We start from the raw sequence: 20,988 nt of genomic DNA, 5'->3' as shown, positions 1-20,988 counted from the left end.
CCACGCCTTAGCGCTATTCCACCCAATCACAGGAAGAAACCAGTCGAAAGGGCTCGTTTTGTTTTCATCCAAATTGGCGAATCAAAGGCAGTGGCCTTTTCAAAACAACAGGATTAATCCGGGGTTCTTATTGGTCGAGACTCATCACTGAGTGGGGGCCCCCTAAACCAATCGAATACCGCGACAATGGATTTTGAAGAAAAAGGGCGGGACAAGCGCGAGCTGAACGGGTGGGTTTGGAGGGCGACGGTTGAGCGTGGGGGTTTTTTTGTTTTTATTTTTAGACGGAGTTGGGAGATTCGGCCATGGAGGCAGTTTCTCTTCAGCAGTTGGAAACGCTCAAATACAGTGAGCTTCAGCGCCTGGCTAAAGGCGCGGGATTGAAGGCTAACCTCAAGGTGCGTGCCGTCAGGTTGGGAAGAAGAGCCGGGGTTTATCCGAGGGGGTCCGCTGGCAGGAAACCCAACCTGCTGTGTCTCTCCCGATCTGTAATTTTAAGCGGCAGCTTCAAATTGAGGCGAAGCAGTTTCCCCCACAGATTTGTGCGACTTGGGCAGCGGCAGAGTAAACTGGTCGGAGAACTGGGACCATAAATAAGGCGGGGATGGTGGAATAAGGTGAAAAAGAAAATTGTGCCGCCCGTTTTCAGAGACTTCTCGGGCAACAGTTGCGGGGTTCTTTTTAACTTGTTTTGAGCCTCTGCCTTTGACATCATCAGTTAAACCAGTTCTACTCGTCCTGTGTAGAAGATAAGAGTAACGGGAAAAGCTTCGCCTTCTTAGTCTTTGGCTATCGCTGAAGGAACAAGACCAGCAAAACAGCGCAGCAGCCCTACATTAATCGTGTCTTAGAAGTTTTGACCTGGGTGATAACATCTAGCTCTTACTCCCTCTGGTTTTGTACTCTTACAGAACTGGGAAATACAACACATCTGATTATTCTAAACTGACAGTGATTGCTATGCTAGTTTTATTTATTAAAACGCTTATATATAAAGTTTCATTTATAAAAATGAACATTTTTAAGGCGTTTGAATATAAAACGCCTTTCCTCACTATTCAATGTGGATTACAGTAGTGATAAAAGAAAGTTTGGGTCCAGCAGCACTTTACAGTTAGCGATGGGAGTGGTTCACGGGATGCCACCTTTGCCCTGTGCTACATAATGTCTGTACACAGAATCTCTGGAAATGGTGACCTGCTACCGTGGGCTTAAGTGACACTAGCATGCTAATAGCACATGATTCGCTTTCTCTTTTTAAACCGGATCTGTTGAGGCTATGGATATTGGGGGCTAATTTGAGGCTCAGTCTGTATAAGGCTGTGGAGCTGTTGCCTGGTTTGGGGTCTGATCAAAGGACTGGGAGATAAACTGCTCCAGCTGGGGAAGAGGAAACTGCGCCCGGAGCATAACCTGCCAGCGCGTCTGGGGGGTGACTTTTTTTGTCCCCATGTAACACCAATGGCATGCGCCCAGGGCGCAGCACCCCCACCCCGTTGCAACTTCACCACTGAGCTGGGATAGTATTCCCATGGAAGGAAGGAATACATGGCAGCTGTGAAAAAGGCAAACTCTATGTTGGGGATAATTAGGATTGTTATGCCCTTATATAAAGATTGTCATGCCCAAAGATTTTCATGCCCTTATATAAAGCAGTGGTGCGACGGCACTTGGAGTTTTGTGTTCAATTCTGGTCGCCACATCTCAAAAAGGATATCGAAGAGATAGAAAAAATGCAGAGAAGGGCAATGAGGATGATTGAGGGATTGGAGGATCTTCCTTATGAGGAGAGGCTGCAACGTTTGGGATTCAGAAGACATCTGAGGGGGGATATGATTGAAGTCTATAAAATTATGCATGGGATAGAAAATGTTAACAGAGAAAAAATTTTCTCTCCTTCTCACAATGCTAAAACCAGGAGGCATCCATTGAAAATGCTGGGGGGGAGAATTAGGACTAATAAAAGGAAACATTTCTTCACCTAATGTGTGATTGGTGTTTAGAATATGCTGCCATAGGAGGTGGTGATGGCCACTAACCTGGATAGGTTTAAAAGCAGTTTGGACAGATTTATGGAGGAGAAGTCGATCTATGGCTACCAATCTTGATCCTCCTTGATCTGAGATTGCAAATGCCTTAGCAGACCAGGTGCTCAGGAGCAGCAGCAGCAGAAGGCCATTGCTTTCACATCCTGCATGTGGGCTCCCAAAGGTATCTGGTGGGCCACTACGAGTTAGCAGAGTGCTGGACTAGATGGACTCTGGTCTGATCCAGCAGACTCATTCTTATGTTCTTAAGGAGCAGGCTCATACCTCAGGGGTGCAATTATGTCCAGATTTACAGGTGAAGAGACAACTCTCCACTGTCATCCACAACACCTTTTAAATCTGTTTTGGCAGTTGTGACTGAACCTTGGAAATGGGGATCATCCCCAATTTAGATTGTTGCATGTGTTCTACATAGTCCCACCTGAGGACTGTTAGGAATCTTCAGGAATCTTCAGCTCATTCAGAATGATGCTGCCCATTTATTAGCTGGAGTCAGTTATTATTGTAATTTTGACCTGCAAAGCCTCACAAGATCTGGGATGAAGGTGATTAAAGGACCTTCCTGGACATTGTAAGTGCTTCTCTGTGTGAAGTCTGAAAGGCTGCCATGAGAGAGGGAACCTCTTTTGTCATTACCCTTTCTCAGTAATGCCCTTTCATTGGCAGTTAGCATGTTCCCTTCCTTGGCAACTAAGACTATATCTATACGGCTAACCATTTGGCTGGATATTCTGAATTTTCTTTTCTTCCTTTATATTCTGCTTCTCCAGTTTATCCTCATAACAGCCCTGTGACGTATGTTATGCTGAAGTGATTGGCCCAAGGTCCCCCAGCAAGCTTCAGTGGTAAAGTGGGGATTTGAATGTGGTTCTCCAAGATTCTAGTCAGACATTAAGCAGTATGCACACTGCTGGTTTCATACTGATTACTGTAGTTTTTATTGATGGTGATTTATTGTATGCTGCCTCAAGAAGGGTAGAATATAAAATATTTTACGTTAACAAATAATTGTAAATTATGCTGAGTGTGTGTTTTGATGTGCTTGAATCAGCATGTTTTAAATCACTGTTACTCATAATGCACAGAAAAGACTATATGTATGCTATTAAAGTTATTAAAATGGTGATCATTTTCCTGCAGAATATTCCAATGACAACAATTTTAATAGCATACTTTTTGTCTAGCACAGTGTTCCCCAACCTTCTGATGTGAAAATGTTTCTATTAAGGATATACTTAGAAATACAATTTGTATTTTTTAAAGACATCCAATATTTAATTTATATCCCACATTTCTCCAAATTCAAGGGTCATAAAGCAAGTTATATAATTTAAACTAGGTAAAATGTCATTTCACAAAAAATACAGTACAAATAACAAGTGAGACAGCTAGAAAGCAGATTGCATGTCTACTGTATTAACCCCTAAATTATTTGAGACCTGAAAATCGGAAGGCTCTGTTGCTTTGTTTTTGAAGCTCTGATAACTATTAAAAAGAGTAGCACACAGTCATATTCTTTGTAACATGTTCTATTGTGGAGTATGGTTTTTATATTGATAGAAGCAGTTTTGGAAGCAGGATCCCCAAGGTGAACACTGTTATAATAAAACTGATATTTCCAGACACATTAAGAAGTGGAAGGGAGCAACATTTCCTTTATCCATAATTTTGTATATTTGCTATATGATTTGTCATGCTTTACTGATTTTTGTGCTTTATGTGCCGTACATTATCTTTACAAAGCCACGTCTGTATCTAGTTCTCAAATTATTTTGTAACTTTTATAGACTGACAAGTTGTTAAAGGTGTTGAAGCAGCACTTTTATGAACTCACACAAGAAAATGTAAATACAGTAAGTATATAAATGTCTTGATTATGCATGACTGATCTCTGTTGCAAAGAAGGCTGTCCTATTATTATTATTTATTAGATTGAATGAACCGCCCACCCCGAGGGGCTCTTCAATAATTCAATAATTTCTGTGCTTTCCTTGGCGTGAAATGTCCCCAAAACCCTGTTTACCTGCTAGCCATACATAAATAAGTAGTGCTGTAACAAATTTTCTGGATCTATCAGTGGAAAGTGCTTGTGGACAGTGGTATTTCCTGCATTTCCCTTCCCTCAGCAGTCATTTCCAATCCTGGGAACGTTTGTATCTGAAGTCATGAGACTTGGGTGGATAATAGCCATGTAGGTTGGGAGGTTGCATTGGGGAAAAGGAAAGGAAGTTGCACTACCTCTTTCATCAGCATAGCTTCACAAGCAAAAGAAAGGGCAAGGGTGTTGTGGGTTTTCCAGGTTGGACAAGAAAGAGCAATTTTTGCCTTCCTCACTGTTACATGCCACCCCATGAAGTTACTAGTCCAGGGGTAGGGAACCTGCGGCTCTCCAGATGTTCAGGAACTACAATTCCCATCAGCCCCTACCAGCATGGCCAATTGGCCATGCTGACAGAGGCTGATGGAAATTGTAGTTCCTGAACATCTGGAGAGCCACAGGTTCCCTACCCCTGGACTAGTCCATGTGAGTCCTGTGACTCCAGGGGCAACATTCCCAGAATCAGGGGAACATAAGGTCCAACCCAACATCGTTGTCATTATATTTGTTTATTTGATTTAATACCCCACTCTCTTCTGCCAAAGCTGCCTCGGAGTGGCTCACAATATACTTATACTATTTCTTAAAATGCCATATTTAATAAAAACATGACTTCATTGGTAATCATTAATAATCAGAAAAGAGCAGTACATATGATCCAATGTATTTTGCTCAGGTCAACGAAAGTGGCTCCTCCTCTTCAACCAATGCCGAGGAACCTGATAGCAGTCAGACCTCTCTCAATGTGACCTTTGTCATCCAGAATCATACAAAGGGAGATGGTGATCAGGGAGATCCAGAAGAAAACGCTATTCATGAGGAAAATCCAGAATGTTGTCCAGAGAAAGAGGTATAACCTTTGTATAACTTTAAATTAGAATATTTCCAGCCTGTCGATAGTATTTTATATACCATGAGTTAAGGGAAAAAGTCCTTTTATTTAGTAAACCCAGCAATATTTAACGCCTAAAATCTTTTTGCAACATGAAGTTTCAGCAGTGACCATCATTTGAGAGACTGTTTTGGAATCTTTTACAAGCTCAGCTACAACATTGAATTATTAACCAATGCTGTAATTTATGCCCTAATTTTTTAAAAATAAAAAATGTTTGAATAACTAAACTGAAGCTTTTATTGTTTCTGAGAGAAAACACTCATTCCTTGCTTTATCTGTTCTGTGCAACTATCTTGCTCCCACACCTTATTGTGTAGAATGTGTAATTGTGAAGTAATTGTAGATGCTTGTGAATATTTTCCAGTGTTTGGGCTGTTAATTGTTACCTGCAATCATCATCTTTGTTTAATTTTTAACACTTCCAGTTGGTACAAATATAAATGTTTTCTGCTATCAATATATATAATTCTGAATGTCCCTGATCTGCAGATAAATCTGTGGATATGGGCCATGGAAAAAGAAAGGACACCCTGCTGAAAACTCAAGTTCACAGAAGAATCCTAAAAGTTAAAAGGGGGGTAGGGTTGTGATGCCAACTCTTAATTCTTAGCAAATAAATATAATAGGTGCAAAATAATGTTTATTTTTTTCCTCTCCTTCTCTGTGTTTCGCTGCCACCAGGAATTTAATTCTGAACTCCTTTATAATTTCTCCTGAAATAGTGTGTCCAAGCTTTAAAGCAGTTTTGAAGGACTACATGGTCCTGAGGAAATTACCAGTGTGATTCCAGGTTGTATTTAACCAAATAAAATTTTCTTCTGATGGGTCCTTTGGCTTAAATCTTTCAAGAAAATAATTTACAATAAATAAACTAAGGCAACAACTTCTTCTAAGGTGATTTTCACTTTATATGAGATCACATTAGGATTTGACTCTTATTCTCTCATTCTCACTACAGCACAGAATGACTCCTTCAGTACAGAATACTGTATCTCTCAGTTTGGCACATTTCTCTCTCTCTCAAGTTCTGTACACACTGATTCAGTTTAGCTCAGACTGACCTGTCTCTCTCCCCAGTTATACATACACGCTTTCTCTCTCAGTTCAACACAGATTCAACTCAGACATTCTCCAGTGTCAACCAATCACTTCGCTCTCATCCCCCTTTCACCCCGCTCTTCTACCTTGCCTAGTCCATGACACCTAGTTAAAACCATTACATAACTCTCAAGTTTACTGACTTCAAAGGGAAATCTCCCTCCTCCCCCTTTGGGTTGGGCTGTTAATTAACAAATTAATGAGGCAGTTTAAGGCAATAGACCTCAAAGAATAAAAAAGTCTTAATTTGAACTCACAAAAACCAGGGAACCAGGATGTGCAGCACTACAGTTTCTATAAATTGCAAAAGTGGGGTTTTCTCTGCATATTTTTTACCATTGCAGAATGTATTCATATTCTGCAATTTTAGAAAGTGTGCCAATTCCACAAGCTGTAGAAATTATACAGGTTGCATTCTTCCTTTCTTTGCATTTTATATATTTTATCTTTGCTAGGCAGATGCTACCAGGAAGTCTACAGTGTGTATTCTGAGCCAACACTAATATCTTGCTGTCTTGTTCAAGTAAAATGCTTTGTCGTGCAATCTGTAACATTAAAATAGCAAAGAAATGTTCCAGTCATCTATTAAAGGGCTAAAACTTCAGTTATTATTCCAATTCCTTGTTTTACTATCCCATATTCAAATCTATAAAAACTTTGATGTTTGAAGTTATGTTTGATTGTGTTCACATATTCGATATTACTTCTAAATTCATTTTTTTTTCCTGCTTGTGCTAAAGCTAAAGAAAGAAAGTAGGGGTGGGTAGCGTGGTGGCCAAGTTTGCAGATGATACCAAATTATGTAGGGTGGTGAGAACCACAAAGGATTGCAAAGAGCTCCAAGCGGACCTTTATAAATTAGGTGAGTTGGCTAAGAAATGGCAAATGCAGTTCAATGTAGCAAAATGTAAAGTGATACACATAGGGGCGAAAACCCCAAACTTCACATACATGCTACAGGGGTCAGTGCTATCAGTCACAGACCAGGAAAGGGATTTGGGTTTCTTAGTTGATAGTTCCATGGGAATGTCAACTCAATGCATGGCATCTCTGAAAAAGGCATACTCTATGCTGGGGATAATTTAGACAGGAATTGATAATAAAACTGCAAAGATTGTCTTGCCCTTATAAAAAGCAGTGGTGCGACCGCACTTGGGAGTACTGTGTTCGGTTCTTTCTCAGACTCTTTCTTATGTTCTTAAATGCATACAAAAGAGGTGCATGGTAGAAACATTAGGGAAATGTTACATGTACAAAGTTTGTGACCAGTACCTTTGGTCTACAGATTTCTTCTGAGCTGAAAGAAAGTGAAAAGCCAAAAGATGCTGGATCTGAAAGGACACTGAAGAAGAACCAACCCGAGCGTTTGACAACCAGTGGAATTTCAAACAATGTACCCACTGAAAGTCAATGTAAAGAGAGGATTTGTACTAAACGCGGAAGAACTGAAAGTAAGCGGTGCTCATGGAGTAGAATACTGGTTCAAGGTGTTATGATAGTGTAGTACAGTGATGGGCATCTTGTTTAGCTCTCAGATTTTTACTGAAAAACTTTCACGAATTCAAATTTATTAAAAAAACTGATGTTCAAGTAATAAGTCAAGTATTAATTTGGAGACAGCAAAAAAGCCTTTGATTACTGTAATGGAATGGAAGTGCATTATATTCTCTCAAATTATTGTTGAGAAGAGTGGGCAAGATTTATTTAAAAGGTTCTATTGTATTTGAGCAATAGTGGACTGAAGATATAATCCTTCAATAACAAACTGTTTAGAACAGGAGCTCTGTTTGATTTTTTTTTTTACTGTCCCTTATTTCCATTGATATGTTCATGGCATTTAACAAAATTATTATTAAATAACAAGTACAAAACTATAGCAAGCATAAGAACAATTGAATGGAATCATTGGTGGAGAGGAGTTAATCTGGATGTGCCCAATTTATGAAACGGCTGAACGTTATTAAAATGATTTGAGATGCTGTAGAACTTTCATTATGTTTGCCAGTATTTTAAAAAGCTTTTTCCTTGATTTTGTGCAATCAGGTAAGAGTCTTGTGGATCCTTTTTCTAGAAAGAAACTTAGGAACACAACTAATCTACCAAAACATGTGAAAACAGGATTTGCTTCTCTCACTCCAAGTAAGTTGCAGGCAAACTTTACTATCATAATAGAAAACTCTACTAACATCATAGAAAAAACATCTTAAGTCTGAAAAAACATCTTAAGTCTTCAGGGTCTCCATGCCATAGGTTTTGAAAAGGAAGTAATTATTTGATTCTTAAAGTGCCATTTGTTGCTTTTACTACAGGTTAGGTTAATGGTTGGCTTTTCTGTTTTAGTTACTTTGAGTTTAGAAGCCTTTTTCTACTTAGATTTATCATAGGAAGACTTTTGAAGGAAATCGTGTTTTTTGAAGTTGATCTGTCATAAATAATATTCAGTATTCACCTTCCCAATATTTAAATCTTATTACCTGAAATATTCAGTATCTCATCAGCTACCTAGGCATCTTTCTTTTTCTTGATTTGTGTATTGGTTTCAGCTAAGGAAATTCTGATCATAGAACAGAATTTGGGTGCTGTGTGGTTTCCGGGCTGTATGGCCGTGTTCTAGCAGCATTCTCTCCTGACGTTTCGCCTGCATCTGTGGCTGGCATCTTCAGAGGATCTGAATGCCAGCCACAGATGCAGGCGAAACGTCAGGAGAGAATGCTGCTAGAACACGGCCATACAGCCCGGAAACCACACAGCACCCAAGTGATTCCGGCCGTGAAAGCCTTTGACAATACATAGAACAGAATTCTTCAGCCTATTGTGTTTATGGGGGGGAGGGGCGGACTACAACAGGAGTGCTGCTATATTATTGGGACGTTGGAACAACCCAATGTCCAAAACAACAACATTAAGGAACAAAAATGTACTGGTTTTACAATAACTGGAACAACACTGCACACTTAACAAACATTAATTGAATCTTTACAAGGCAGCCTTAAGCAAAATTGAACCCTTTTTATTGAAATTAACAGGCTTAGAAGGAAAAGGATAACTCTTTTTCGAATTGTACTCTTCATTTACTATATAACGTGTACAATATAGTTAAGGAATATTTGTATTTGTAACTGTTCAACGTAAGAACAACAGAAATGAAACACGCTTCCTGTGTAACAAAGGAATCTTTAAGGCCCCTTTGTCACAAACATTTCATCATTTGTTTACTGTCTCATGACATGTTTTTTGTTCCTAGCTGCAAAACCAAATAAACAATGTCTAAAAGATTTGTAAAATGAATGGTGGGGTTGGTTGTTGTGGGCTTTCCAGGCTGTGTGGCTGTGGTCTGGTAGATATTGTTCCTAACATTTCACCTGCATCTGTGACTGGCATCTTCAGAGGTGGGTCACAGAGAAAAGTGTGCCACACACTGTGTCCAGTGAGAAGAGAATGTCTAGTTGGGTATATATTGTGGGGAATCAGTAAGTGTTTGGCGGGGAATCAGTAAGTGTTTGGGTGGAACTTGCTATACAAAGGTGTGGTTGACTGCATTGTATTGCAAGTGGGGTTTTCAGTCCATTTTCATTTGTATTTGCATTTGCATTCCCTGCAGTAGCAACAGTGTTAGTGAATACAAATCCTGTGTCTGGGTGGAGTTCATTGTCCATGAACCTAGCATGCCCTTGGCCTTTGATTCTGGTGTTCTAAAGTACTGGTAGCCAAGTTTTATTAATTCTTAATGGTGGGGTTGTTTACGGTATCCTGATGGTATGTGTACAAGCACAGCATTCTTCCACAAATGGTCATTTAAAGAGAGAAATGAGAGGCATTCAACCATTTTGGGCAGTTGAGCAGTTTTGGATAGTCGTATTAATATGCACTTTACTATCTTTTTACATGCCAGCTATTCTTTTGTCTTCACAGTTTAGGAAAACTTTTAGTATGTATATTTGTTTCAATTATGCAGACTTCAAGAAAATGCATGAGGCCCAATTCAAGAAAATGCTATCTATTGATGATTATATTGAAAGGAAAACTAAAAGGATTAAAAACAACAGTAATTCAGTTGAGGTCAAGGTGAGTACTGGAACTTTCCTGAAACTATTAAATACCTTTGATTTAAAAAGAGAGCCCCATTCCAATAGTGATGTGGGTATCAGGACGCAGGGTAAATTTGATTTAAATAAAATTGATTTAAATCATTAATCAGTAAGACATGGTTTTCTGCATAATGACTCACTATTGCTGGCATTTTCTTAATATTTAACAACCAGATTAAGGTTTCATTTTTAGAATAAATTTTTGGATTAGTTTTATTTAAAAAACCTGATTTGGTTATACTAACAGAAATACATAGGTAATTATGAATGTGTTGCAAGATGAATTACGTTCAGTTTCATTTGGGGGTCTACTCCTTGCATTTGTTTGTTGCAGTGTTTGCATTTTGCATTAATTCATGCCTTACCTATGGGTAGAGCAATTTCATTAAAATATTCCCAAACTGGTCTCTTTTGTGGCCTGCTGCCACTATAGATTTTCTCCTCCAGAGAAAGAATAATATAAACATCAGGTTGTACAAAGATCTCAAGACATTGGGAGCAATCTGCAGAAAAGGTTTAACTTTCATTGTTACTGCCTGCCCCTCCCTCCTCACACTTAGCTCTTTGTGCAGAGCTATTCCACTTCAAACAATCTTGTACTCATTCAGCTTCTTGAAACTGAGCACTTAGGAGGTAAGGGGTTGATTCTGTGTACATAGGTTTGCAAAGGACCAATGAGATTAAGGTCTTTTTCTCAACTCTGTATGTTTATTCTATAACATTTTTACTATGAACTGTGAAGAAGAGATGTATTATAAACATAAACTCACAGTTGTGAGAACTACAAAGCCAAGCATCTTATCTTCTAGATGGAAACACTGCCCAAAATAATTTTACAAAAATCCACTGTGAATGAAGAAGCAAGCCTTTATTGGCATAGACAGCAGTACAACAATAATAAAAACAGATTAAAAAAGCATATACAATACAGGATATACATGTTAGGATGAAGGAAATCTACTGGCATTTAGTAATTTCCAGGAGAAAGTCTGCCACTGTCATACAGAGAGAAGGATCAGGGTTGTCCAACAAGTAGTGTAATCTAAATAAATCGGGGAGATCGGGTAAATGTAAAGGAGTGAGATTCACATACTTGGATCTGATTTCCTTGAATCTGAGACAGTGAAGTAATTGGTGGGCCAGAGATTCAACTGAGCCATCATTACACGGGCACAATCTTTTAGCCTTTTCTTGTTTATTAAATCTGCTATGTAACAAGGCAGAAGGCATAACATTAAACCTGGCGAGCATTATGGCTCTCCTTTGAACAGGGTTTATTAAGCAATACAGGTAGTGTGCCAAGTGGCCCCGTTCAAATGGGAGAGAAAAATACAGGGGGGAGCACATTTTCTTGGCTGGTGATTAGGGTGGTGAGAACTCTCTATCCAATAGTTGACCTTTTAATTTCCTATAAACTTCTGAATAGGACAAAGGGCAAAGTGAATCCACTGACAGTCCGATAGAGGCAATTTTTTCTTCAATTATGGAAAACCAGGGGTTGGAATGGGTGTCAGAGAGCAGGCCCGATTGGACCAGGGAATTACAGTCCGAGAGAAAATGGAATTCGCGAGCCAGAATCTGAAGTCCTCAGCCATAGCGGCTGATTCCAAGGAAGTTTTGACCCTAACCAGACAAAGGGCTGCATAGGGCACACAATTTGGGAGTCCAGTTATCTTGTGAAAAAATTTGGATTGAAGAGAATTCAAGGAGTGGTTAATATCTTGAATCCAAATTGGGACTCCCTAAAGAAACAATCTCGGCGGCGACTTTGGCATTGTGAAAAAATTTGAGAGGGCAGGAGGAGGGATAAAGCGAGTGGCCACTGCTGTAAAAGAAACGTGAAAGTAGTGCTGGACATGCTATTAGATGTAGCTAGGAGAGCTGACCTTCCTCTGGGTTGCCCATGAAAGGTTAAAAGGAGAATGAGAGATAGGGTATTTTATAGCACTTAACCTGTTCAATTTGGGTGTGCTTTTCATTTGCCCATATGTGAGCTTCTTAAAGCGCCTAGAGAAGACCAATACCTTGGTTTTTTCATAATTAATTGTCAGTCTGTTAGATTCACAGTAATCCACACAGCGCTTCATTAAGCGTCTAAGGCCAACTCTGGATCGAGAGAGAAGGACAGCGTCATCTGCATAGAACAGAATTGATACATGGGATGTACCCAGTTTTGGGGCATGGCTGTTCACTGCTGAGAGGGCAGAGGGGAGGTCACTTAAGAAAAGATTGAAGAGAGTGGGGGCCAGGACGCAGCCCTGTTTGACCCCTTTGGAAATTGGAATACTGTCTGTCAAAAGGCCTTCGTGGGAACACTTGATCCGGCAACTGGTATTTGTGTGCAGTTGCTTTTTCAAGTTCTTCCACTCATCAATAAAGTTCTGGATTCTCACTGGTGTGGCAGTATGTTGGGTGTCTAACACTGAAGGACCCATAGGAGATGCGTGCCTCATGGGGGCAGGCTCACCAACCCTCGTGTTTTTGCAAGCTGGAGCCACTAGATTGGGAGACTTAATATTCTTAAAGACTCGCATGAATATGAGATCATAACGATTGGCAAAGTGCTCTTTCCAATTGAGACTGTGAATGGATTGATGGAATTCATTTACCAAAAAATCAAAACATTGCATAAATATACAGTCTCATGCTATGTAATTAAAAACTAATCCTTATTGCAAAATAACCTGTAGATTCTTAAGTAGAAAACTATTCAAACTTTTTAGATAGTTTTTTTTGCAAAAAAGTATTTTATTTCAAAAATCCAATTTAACTGGCTATTCTGGATTTTTCAAGCTGTGTTGCCATGGTCTGGTGACTTTTACTCCTGTTCCTGTGCAGTTCAGGGCAGGGACACAGTTGAATGGCAGCCAGTGGGGTTTATCCCACCCCCAATCTCCTCATGGAGTTCAGAGGCAACATGTTAGGAGCACAAATTGCCAGACCACAGTTACAGAGCCCAGAAAACCCACAATAGCAAATTGGTTCCAGCCATGAAAGTCTTCAACAACACAGTAAAGGAAAAATACTGGTTTTGAAACTTAATTTTTTCCCTACGTTTTTAAAAGCTTTATTTCAGCCCAGCCTCATGACATGCATCAGTTCTTTTCCACTGCGTGTGTTCTGTAGCTAGTAGCAGCACCACTAATAGTTACTGACTGATCACAGGCACTTACGTTCATGAAAGATAGGTCTCAATTCCTATGAAATTGGAAAAACAGAATGACTGGTTGGTAGATCTTGCTTGTCTTAGAACAGGTTAGAACAGAATTTACAGAGAAACCCTGAGATTTTATTATTGGTGCTCATGATACAAATGCCATGCAGCTTATTTTCCAAATTTTGGCAGATGGTGGCTAAGAAAAGTAATTATCTGAAGACTTCTCAGAAAAAAACTCCGAACAGTAATTCCAAGGTGAGGCTCTACCAAGGTAAATTCTCAGTGTAAAATTAACATATGGAGTTGGATCCTATTCTGCTAATGTCCTGTCAGTGGAGAGGCATGGTCTGCTATCACAAGACTTTGTGCTAGAGCAAGGATCTACCATAATATAATAGATTTATATGATTGGGGAAGGGCTTTGTACTCTCACTCCAAAGCAGAAAGGTCAAACTTTAAAATTGTAAATCACACTTTGCAGACAAGTTTCAGTTTATTAAGCCCTCATCCCCATGGGAACAATCGTGTGACTACATGTACCCCTGCAAACCTGCGGCGCTCACCACGGTGTTCTGTCAGTAATGGAAATAAGAGTATTTTAATCCGGAAATCAGCATTCAACTCAACTGGCTTCTCTGCAATGAAAACTAACGTCAGGTAAACTGTATTCTTAAAGTTATCAATAAAATTTATGAGAATAGTTGGAATTTAAGAATCTGAAGATTAGTTTCTTATATTGTCATACCATCACAGAGTAAAAACCACAACATATTTAACACAATTAAAAAACACTTTTTTGGACATTATTGAATTCTATTCCACGTTCTCCTAAATCTGCAATAGACTTGGTATTGGGGCTATGGGCAACTGTTCAGATGAAATGGCTTAAGAGAATAGCTGAAACTGAGCTGTTATGCCCATCTAAAGTATTTTCTTTAGATTTTCAGAAACCACCAAGGATAATGAACACAAGCGCTCTCTTATCAAGACTCCGTCTAGAAAATCTCCGTTTCTGAATATGTTCACTCCAGATAACCAGAGAAACTGGATGTCAGTTTCTAGAAAGGATTTTGGGGGAAGCACAACAAAATGTCTCTTAACAGAAAGCGATTCTGGTAAATATAAATAAATGTGCAAATAAACAGGACAGTTATTTTCTTGCTGCAAGTCAGAAGAGATTTTTGTAATTCAAAATACTGCTGGACTGTGTAGCATTACAGAAAGCCAGTCTAGGTTTTGTGTCTTCTCTGTGGTGAAGGCTTTGAAAAGGACTTTGTGCTAGGCAGCCAAGTGTGCTGATATACTTCAAGATTGCTTGAAGGCTTTGACTGGGATCTGTCTTCCTCCTTTCCTGTCTTGTTTAGTGTTTTTAGGGAACTAAAGGATTGTACCATCACTCTTCCAGTCAATTCAAGGAGTAAGAGGAGAAGTCCTCCTATGGATTAAAAACTGGTTGAGAAACAGGAGGCAAAGGGTGGGTGTAAATGGGAAGTTCTCACAATGGAGAGATGTAGGGAGTGGTGTCCCCCAAGGATCCATTTTGGGACCAGTGCTCTTTAACCTATTCATAAATGACCTGGAAGTAGGGGTGGGTGGTGTGATGGCCAAGTTTGCGGAGGATACCAAATTATGTAGGATGATAAGAACCGCAAAGGATTGCGAAGAGCTCCAAGCGGACCTTGATAAATTAGATGAGTGGGCTAAGAAATGGCAAATGCAGTTCAATGTAGCAAAATGTAAAGTGATGCACATAGGGGCAAAGAATCCAAACTTCACATACATGCTACAGGGGTCAGTGCTATCAGTCACAGACCAGGAAAGGGATTTGGGTTTCTTAGTTGATAGTTCCATGGGAATGTCAATTCAATGCATGGCAGCTGTGAAAAAGGCAAACTCTATGCTGGGGATGATTAGGAAAGGAATTGATAATAAAACTGCAAAGACTGTCTATAAAGCAGTGATGCGACCGCACTTGGAGTACTGTGTTCAGTTCTGGTCACCACATCTCAAAAAGGATATCGACGAGATAGAAAAAATGCAGAGAAGGGCAATGAGGATGATTGTGGGATTGGAGCACCTTCCTTATGAGGAGAGGCTGCAGCGTTTGGGACTCTTTAGTTTGGAGAGAAGACGTCTGAGGGGGTATATGATTGAAGTCTATAAAATTATGCATGAGGTAGAAAATGTTGTCGGAGAAAATTTTCTCTTTCTCACAATACTAAAACCAGGAGGCATCCATTGAAAATGCTGGGGGGGAGAATTAGGACTAATAAAAGGAAACATTTCTTCACGCAATGTGTGATTGGAATATGCTGCTACAGGAGGTGGTGATGGCCACTAACCTGGATAGCTTTAAAAGGGGCTTGGACAGATTTACGGAGGAAAAGTCGATCTATGGCTACCAATCTTGATCCTTCTTGATCTGAGATTGCAAATGCCTCAGCAGACCAGGTGCTTGGGAGCAGCAGCAGCAGCAGAAGGCCATTGCTTTCACATCCTGCATGTGGGCTCCCAAAGGCACCTGGTGGGCCACTACAAGTATCAGAGTGCTAGACTAGATGGACTCTGGTCTGGTCCAGCAGGCACTTTCTTATGTCAATGGGAAATAACTGATTGTCTGAGAAACACATCTGTGTTAAAAGTATCCTACTTCCTAGCTTTCTCCTTGAAACACAGTTCTATAGTGTAAAATTAGTTAAAAAAACAAACCCTGGTAAATAAAGTGATTAGGAAAATTAAATCCTGTTTCAAGTTAAGGAAGATCAACTAGATTATCATTTATGCATTTGCTTGTGCTTTGAAAAGTTTAATCAAAACCTGTTACAGACTCCACATATGGGTGCTGTATAAATTAAATATATTAGAACAAGAATCTACAAGCAGAAAACAGAATTGGTGGGCTTATTGCCAAGTTCATTTGATTTGTTTACTGACATTAAAAGTGTACTATCTTTCCTTTCCTCCCCACAGCTGTAATCCACAAGTTTGAAGGGTCAACAGCAGAACCCACAAGCACCAAGAAGCCATCATTTGATCTCAAAGCTAGTCTGTCGAGGCCACTTGGCTACCAGCCTCACAAAGGTACTTGTAGAAACAATCCCTCTAGATGGGTTTTAGAAAACAAATCAGTATTTTGATGTTGCTCAGAGCTGCACATAACAGAAATGAAAAGTGGTTCTATGTGTGTTTCATAAATTTCATAAACTCTCAAAGCATTTCCTAGAGTACACTGGGGGCTTATGTCTCTTGTCTCATCTAGTTCTCTCTCTCTGTGTATATGCGTTGAGTAATAAAGTATGTGCTTGGTTTTTATTTCAGCTATACTGAAGCAAATAAGGGCTATGCTAACTGTTTCTGAGTTGTTCTTCCTGATTGTACAGTCTAGATAGGATAGGGCAGTCTAGTCCTTGAGACAGAGCAGAAAGCCCTGCTCCTTCGCTGTGTTCAACTTGGGACTACTTACCTGCTGCACTACCACAAAGGAGTAAGAGATGCCTTTCTACGCAGTTCTCTGATGGCAATAAATACTAAACAATGAGCCTTCTCAGTGTTTTGTGAGTTCCTCTGTTAGAATGACCTCTCATTCCTCTAAGTATTAGTAGTTTGTTCACAGATATATCTTGTATTTCTTACACAAGAAATATAGTATGTATGAGAGTTTGTTTCCAGTAGACATATATCCTGCCTGCTCTGATCACACTCTTGGTCTGAACTTACTTTAGCTATATTCAAGTCCATTAGCACCTTAGGGACCAACAAGATTTCTGGAGTATGTTTCTGATAATCAAAGGGAGCTTTAACCATCAAATGCTCATTACCCCCCACCCCACCCCCCCAAAAAAATGTTGTTTGTCTCTGTGATTCTACTGGACTTGTATGTAGCCATTCCACTGCAGACTAACATATCTACTGTCTCAACTTACTTCAGGTGCTCACATTTTAAGAGAAACATTAGTTTATAGATAGTATTTTACATTGCTAGGTAGTTGCTAATCCTTCACAGAATTTTTATATGTAAACCTGGTGGGCCACTGCGAGTAGCAGAATGCTGGACTAGATGGACTCTGGTCTGATCCAGCAGACTTGTTCTTATGTTCTTAAATCAGTATTGACAGAATGAAAATGTGATGTATGGTTTGCCTCTAAATTAGCTCAAGGAATTTATGCAGTTTTATTAAAACTGAGGACAAAGGTACTCTTGCTAAATCTGAGCATACTTTCCTTCTCTGTAAATAGGAAAACTGAAGCCCTGGAGTTCAGCAAAAGAAAATATCCAGAGAAATTATAAACAGCCTGTTCCTACAACTCGGTAAGTTTAACTTTGCAGATTCAATTTTCATGCTAGGTTCAGTTCTGCTATAGACTATTGTCAAGAGTAATCACCTGTACATATACACCTTGCCATTGTTAAACAAGAATGTGGTCACTCAGTGGCACTGAGCTCCCTTATGAAACAGAAAACCACGTCATTCAAATCTTGTCCTTCCACTCTAAGCAATACTCTAAATGAAAAACTGATAAAATTACCCAATGTATGAGCTGCCTGCTGTGTTCCATAGATACTCCATATTAATTGATGAATAACTTATTTCAAGACATAGAAATTACTTAATCTGGTATGCAGCGGCTGAGATTTCTAAAGTAAAATCGTAAATAGCCAATGTGATTTTCTTATCTGACTGTGATAAAAAAATTAAGTGGGGTAGACTTCTGGTGAAAGCCAAAGCAGTAATGAATTTATATGAGCTCTACCATACAAGTATTAGTGATAATATTTGCTCTTTTTAAAAAAGCAGCACCTACAGATGTTTCTGATGGACCCACACCCTAGTGTTTTCTCTGAAGAACTCCCAAAGATGCCAACTATTATGTCTGCAGTTGAACTATGCAACTTAATTGTAACTGGGAAGGAATGAGACCATAGATTTTCACAAATTCAAAATTTTGCAATTTATAATTTACAAATCCAGGCATGCAGCTTCTTCAACCATGAGCCAGTATACTTGTGTTGTTCATCTGTCACAGACAGATGTTAAATTTATCAATTCCCTACTTTGGATCTGGAAGGATTACCACACAAGAACATTTCATTCTGTATTATTGTTATCCAGTTTTGTTAATACCTTTGCGTTACTCTTGCACCAACTTAATATGATACTTTTCACTTTCAGAGAGGAGAGACGAGAGAGACATGAGGAAGGGAGAAAACTGAGAAAAGACAAGGCATTTGGAATCCGTAGAGGATTGACTCTTGCTGTGTAAATTAAAAAAATTTTATATGTATAAATTGAAGAAAAAATAAGTGTTTTCTTAATTAAAGTAATATGGCCATTGATGGCTGTAATGTTTTAAAATGTGTGTGTTTCTTTAAAATGAGAGATGAGTTGTGAAAGGGGGATGAGAGAGTAAGGTGACTGAAACTGGAGTGACTGTGGAGATTCTGTGCTGAATTGAGAGATAGTCAGTGGGTGTAAAACTTGGAAGAGAGACAAGCATTCTGTGTTGATGACTGACAGGGGGTTAGTCTGAGCTAAACCGAATCAAGAGTGTGTACAGAACTTGAGAGAGAAAACATGTGCTGAACTCAGAAAGAGAGAGACAATATTCTGTACTTCAGTGCAGGATATTGTCTCTCGCTTTCTGAGAGAGTGAGTCAGTCAGAGCTGAACTAAGAGTGAGAGATTAGAAAAGTCAAATCCTGACATGATCTCAGAGATATATAAGTATGGATTGATGTAAAGTGAAAGACACCTCAGCAGAACTAGTTGCCTCAGCTTATTTTATTTTTTGTAAATTATTTTATTAAACATTTAAGCTGAAGAGCATGTATAAATAAAATTTTATTTGTGAAATAATAGCCTGCAGTTCTTCGCTAGTAATTTTCTCAGGGCCCTGTAGCCCTTTGAAACTGCTTTAAAGCTTGGACACGCTACCTCAGGGGAAAGAATAACAGGGTTTGGAATAACATTCCTGGTGGCAGTGAAATATAGGGAGAGAAAGAAAGGAGTATAATTATTTTGCACCTATTATATAGTAAAGAAATAAGAGTGGGCATTACATTTTGAGAACAAACTACTACATACTTCCTGCCAGATGTAGGTTTTCATACACTGTTCTGTGCCTGTGGCTTTTGTGGGTTAGGAAACCATTTGTCCTCTGGGTATTTTCAATCTTTTCAGTACAGCATATTAGGGACTTCTATGTACCCAGACTTTTACACTGAACAAATGGAACAGCATTTTAATATACTTTGGGGTGCTGAAATACATCAATATTAGTACCACCAGCAAAAGAGGGAGTAACTGAGCTAATCTGTCTCATACAGTGTATTTACTCCACTCAGAAAGTCACATTTGTTACCAATAATCAACATTGGTAACATTTCAGTTACCAATAATCAAAAGAGCAACATAACTATGTGCCTAGTGCACCACAATATATTGTCAAAGGCTTTCACAGCCGGATTCAACTGGTTCTGGATTTTCCGGCCTTGTGGCCATGGTTTGGTAGATCTTGTTCCTAATGTTTCGCCTGCACCTGTGGCTGGCATCTTCAGAGGTGTATCACAGAGGGAAGTATGTTACACAGACTGTTACACAACTTGCCCATCTTCCAGTCCTAGCAGCAGTGGTAAAGTGGCAACTACAAACCCTATCAGCCAATGACCCAGACCACGTTTCAAGAACATGGCAAGAATGCCACATTGCAGAAGAAGGTAGCCTGTAAAAATCTACTTCTAATACTTGAGCAGCAATGAGCTCAGCACAGGGGTTAACTTAAGATACAGATCAGTGAGACCCCTTCAATGGAATCCAGTACAGAGAAAATACCTATACACTCCTACACTGAAAGGTATCTGCTGCCTCATTAAGACAGGACAGAAAGTATCATTTTATTTAATTCTATTAGTAGATCATTCTTCCCCTTACAGGCTCTTAATGCTTCTGGTCACTGGGAAGGTGATCAGATTATGTTCCCTCTGTTACATTTTCCTTTGGGACAGAAGAGGGAAAAGAACTAACTTCAGAGTGTTTTGCCTTCCTCCATCTAATTGCTCAGTAAGTATTTCCTTGTATCTGATTCAGCTGGTCATATGTCTGGAAACTTGTCATCCTGAAAGCCCTATCCCAATCACAGATATATGGGTAACTCTTTTGCTGATGTTGATTTAGGAAGGAACTTTCTTCCATGCATCTGAAAAGGATTTCCTTCCTCTTCCTGCTACTGCATATGTAGTTTTGTCACATTTGTGTAGGGTTCTAGTCAAGGCAGATTGGAATCTTATTCTCTTCCCTGCTTAACAAGACTGATTCTGCTACAGGTATTGCTTTCTTGCTTGTATAAGTGGAAAAACTCCCTTTGGTGTGCTAGCCTTACATTTCAAGCCCAATTTCTAAGCAGTCCCTTTAAAAAAGAGTAAAGAATAGCTGGTGCAGAGGTTACTCCAAGGTATACAGTGGAGTAAGAGATGCGAGGTTGGATCTATCAAAGGACAGGAAGAATGATTTTTGCCCGTTCCTATTCTGATCTTCACACACACCCCTCCCCCGGTGATTCCTGGGGAAGGTGTCTTTCCTCCAGGAACAGCATTTTGGGATGCTGTG

General features: G+C 39.4%; 1 protein-coding gene across 1 annotated transcript; it reads left to right on the top strand.

Annotated features, from left to right (window-relative positions):
• The first annotated feature begins 212 nt into the window (after positions 1 to 212).
• NUSAP1 (nucleolar and spindle associated protein 1) lies at positions 213 to 18,738 on the top strand. Its single transcript, XM_048484186.1, has 12 exons — positions 213 to 398; positions 3,836 to 3,901; positions 4,823 to 4,996; positions 7,425 to 7,590; positions 8,183 to 8,278; positions 10,095 to 10,204; positions 13,574 to 13,639; positions 13,866 to 14,041; positions 14,324 to 14,499; positions 16,355 to 16,465; positions 17,621 to 17,693; positions 18,556 to 18,738. Exons 1-12 carry the CDS (start codon positions 306 to 308, stop codon positions 18,644 to 18,646), a joined length of 1,398 nt encoding a protein of 465 aa, XP_048340143.1. The 5' UTR covers positions 213 to 305; the 3' UTR covers positions 18,647 to 18,738.
• Positions 18,739 to 20,988: the final 2,250 nt, after the last annotated feature.

Source organism: Sphaerodactylus townsendi, linkage group LG02 (genome assembly GCF_021028975.2).
Source record: "Sphaerodactylus townsendi isolate TG3544 linkage group LG02, MPM_Stown_v2.3, whole genome shotgun sequence".
NCBI classification, from domain to species: Eukaryota; Metazoa; Chordata; class Lepidosauria; order Squamata; family Sphaerodactylidae; genus Sphaerodactylus; species Sphaerodactylus townsendi.
This window is presented reverse-complemented; position numbering and strand designations above follow the sequence as displayed.

Excerpts from the sequence above, each read along its gene's own strand:
- NUSAP1 (XM_048484186.1), top strand. The coding sequence starts at position 306 with ATGGAGGCAGTTTCTCTTCAGCAGTTGGAAACGCTCAAATACAGTGAG. Across the intron at positions 7,591-8,182 it reads TAAACGCGGAAGAACTGAAA|GTAAGAGTCTTGTGGATCCT; the intron begins GTAAGCGGTGCT and ends TTGTGCAATCAG. Across the intron at positions 10,205-13,573 it reads GTAATTCAGTTGAGGTCAAG|ATGGTGGCTAAGAAAAGTAA; the intron begins GTGAGTACTGGA and ends AAATTTTGGCAG.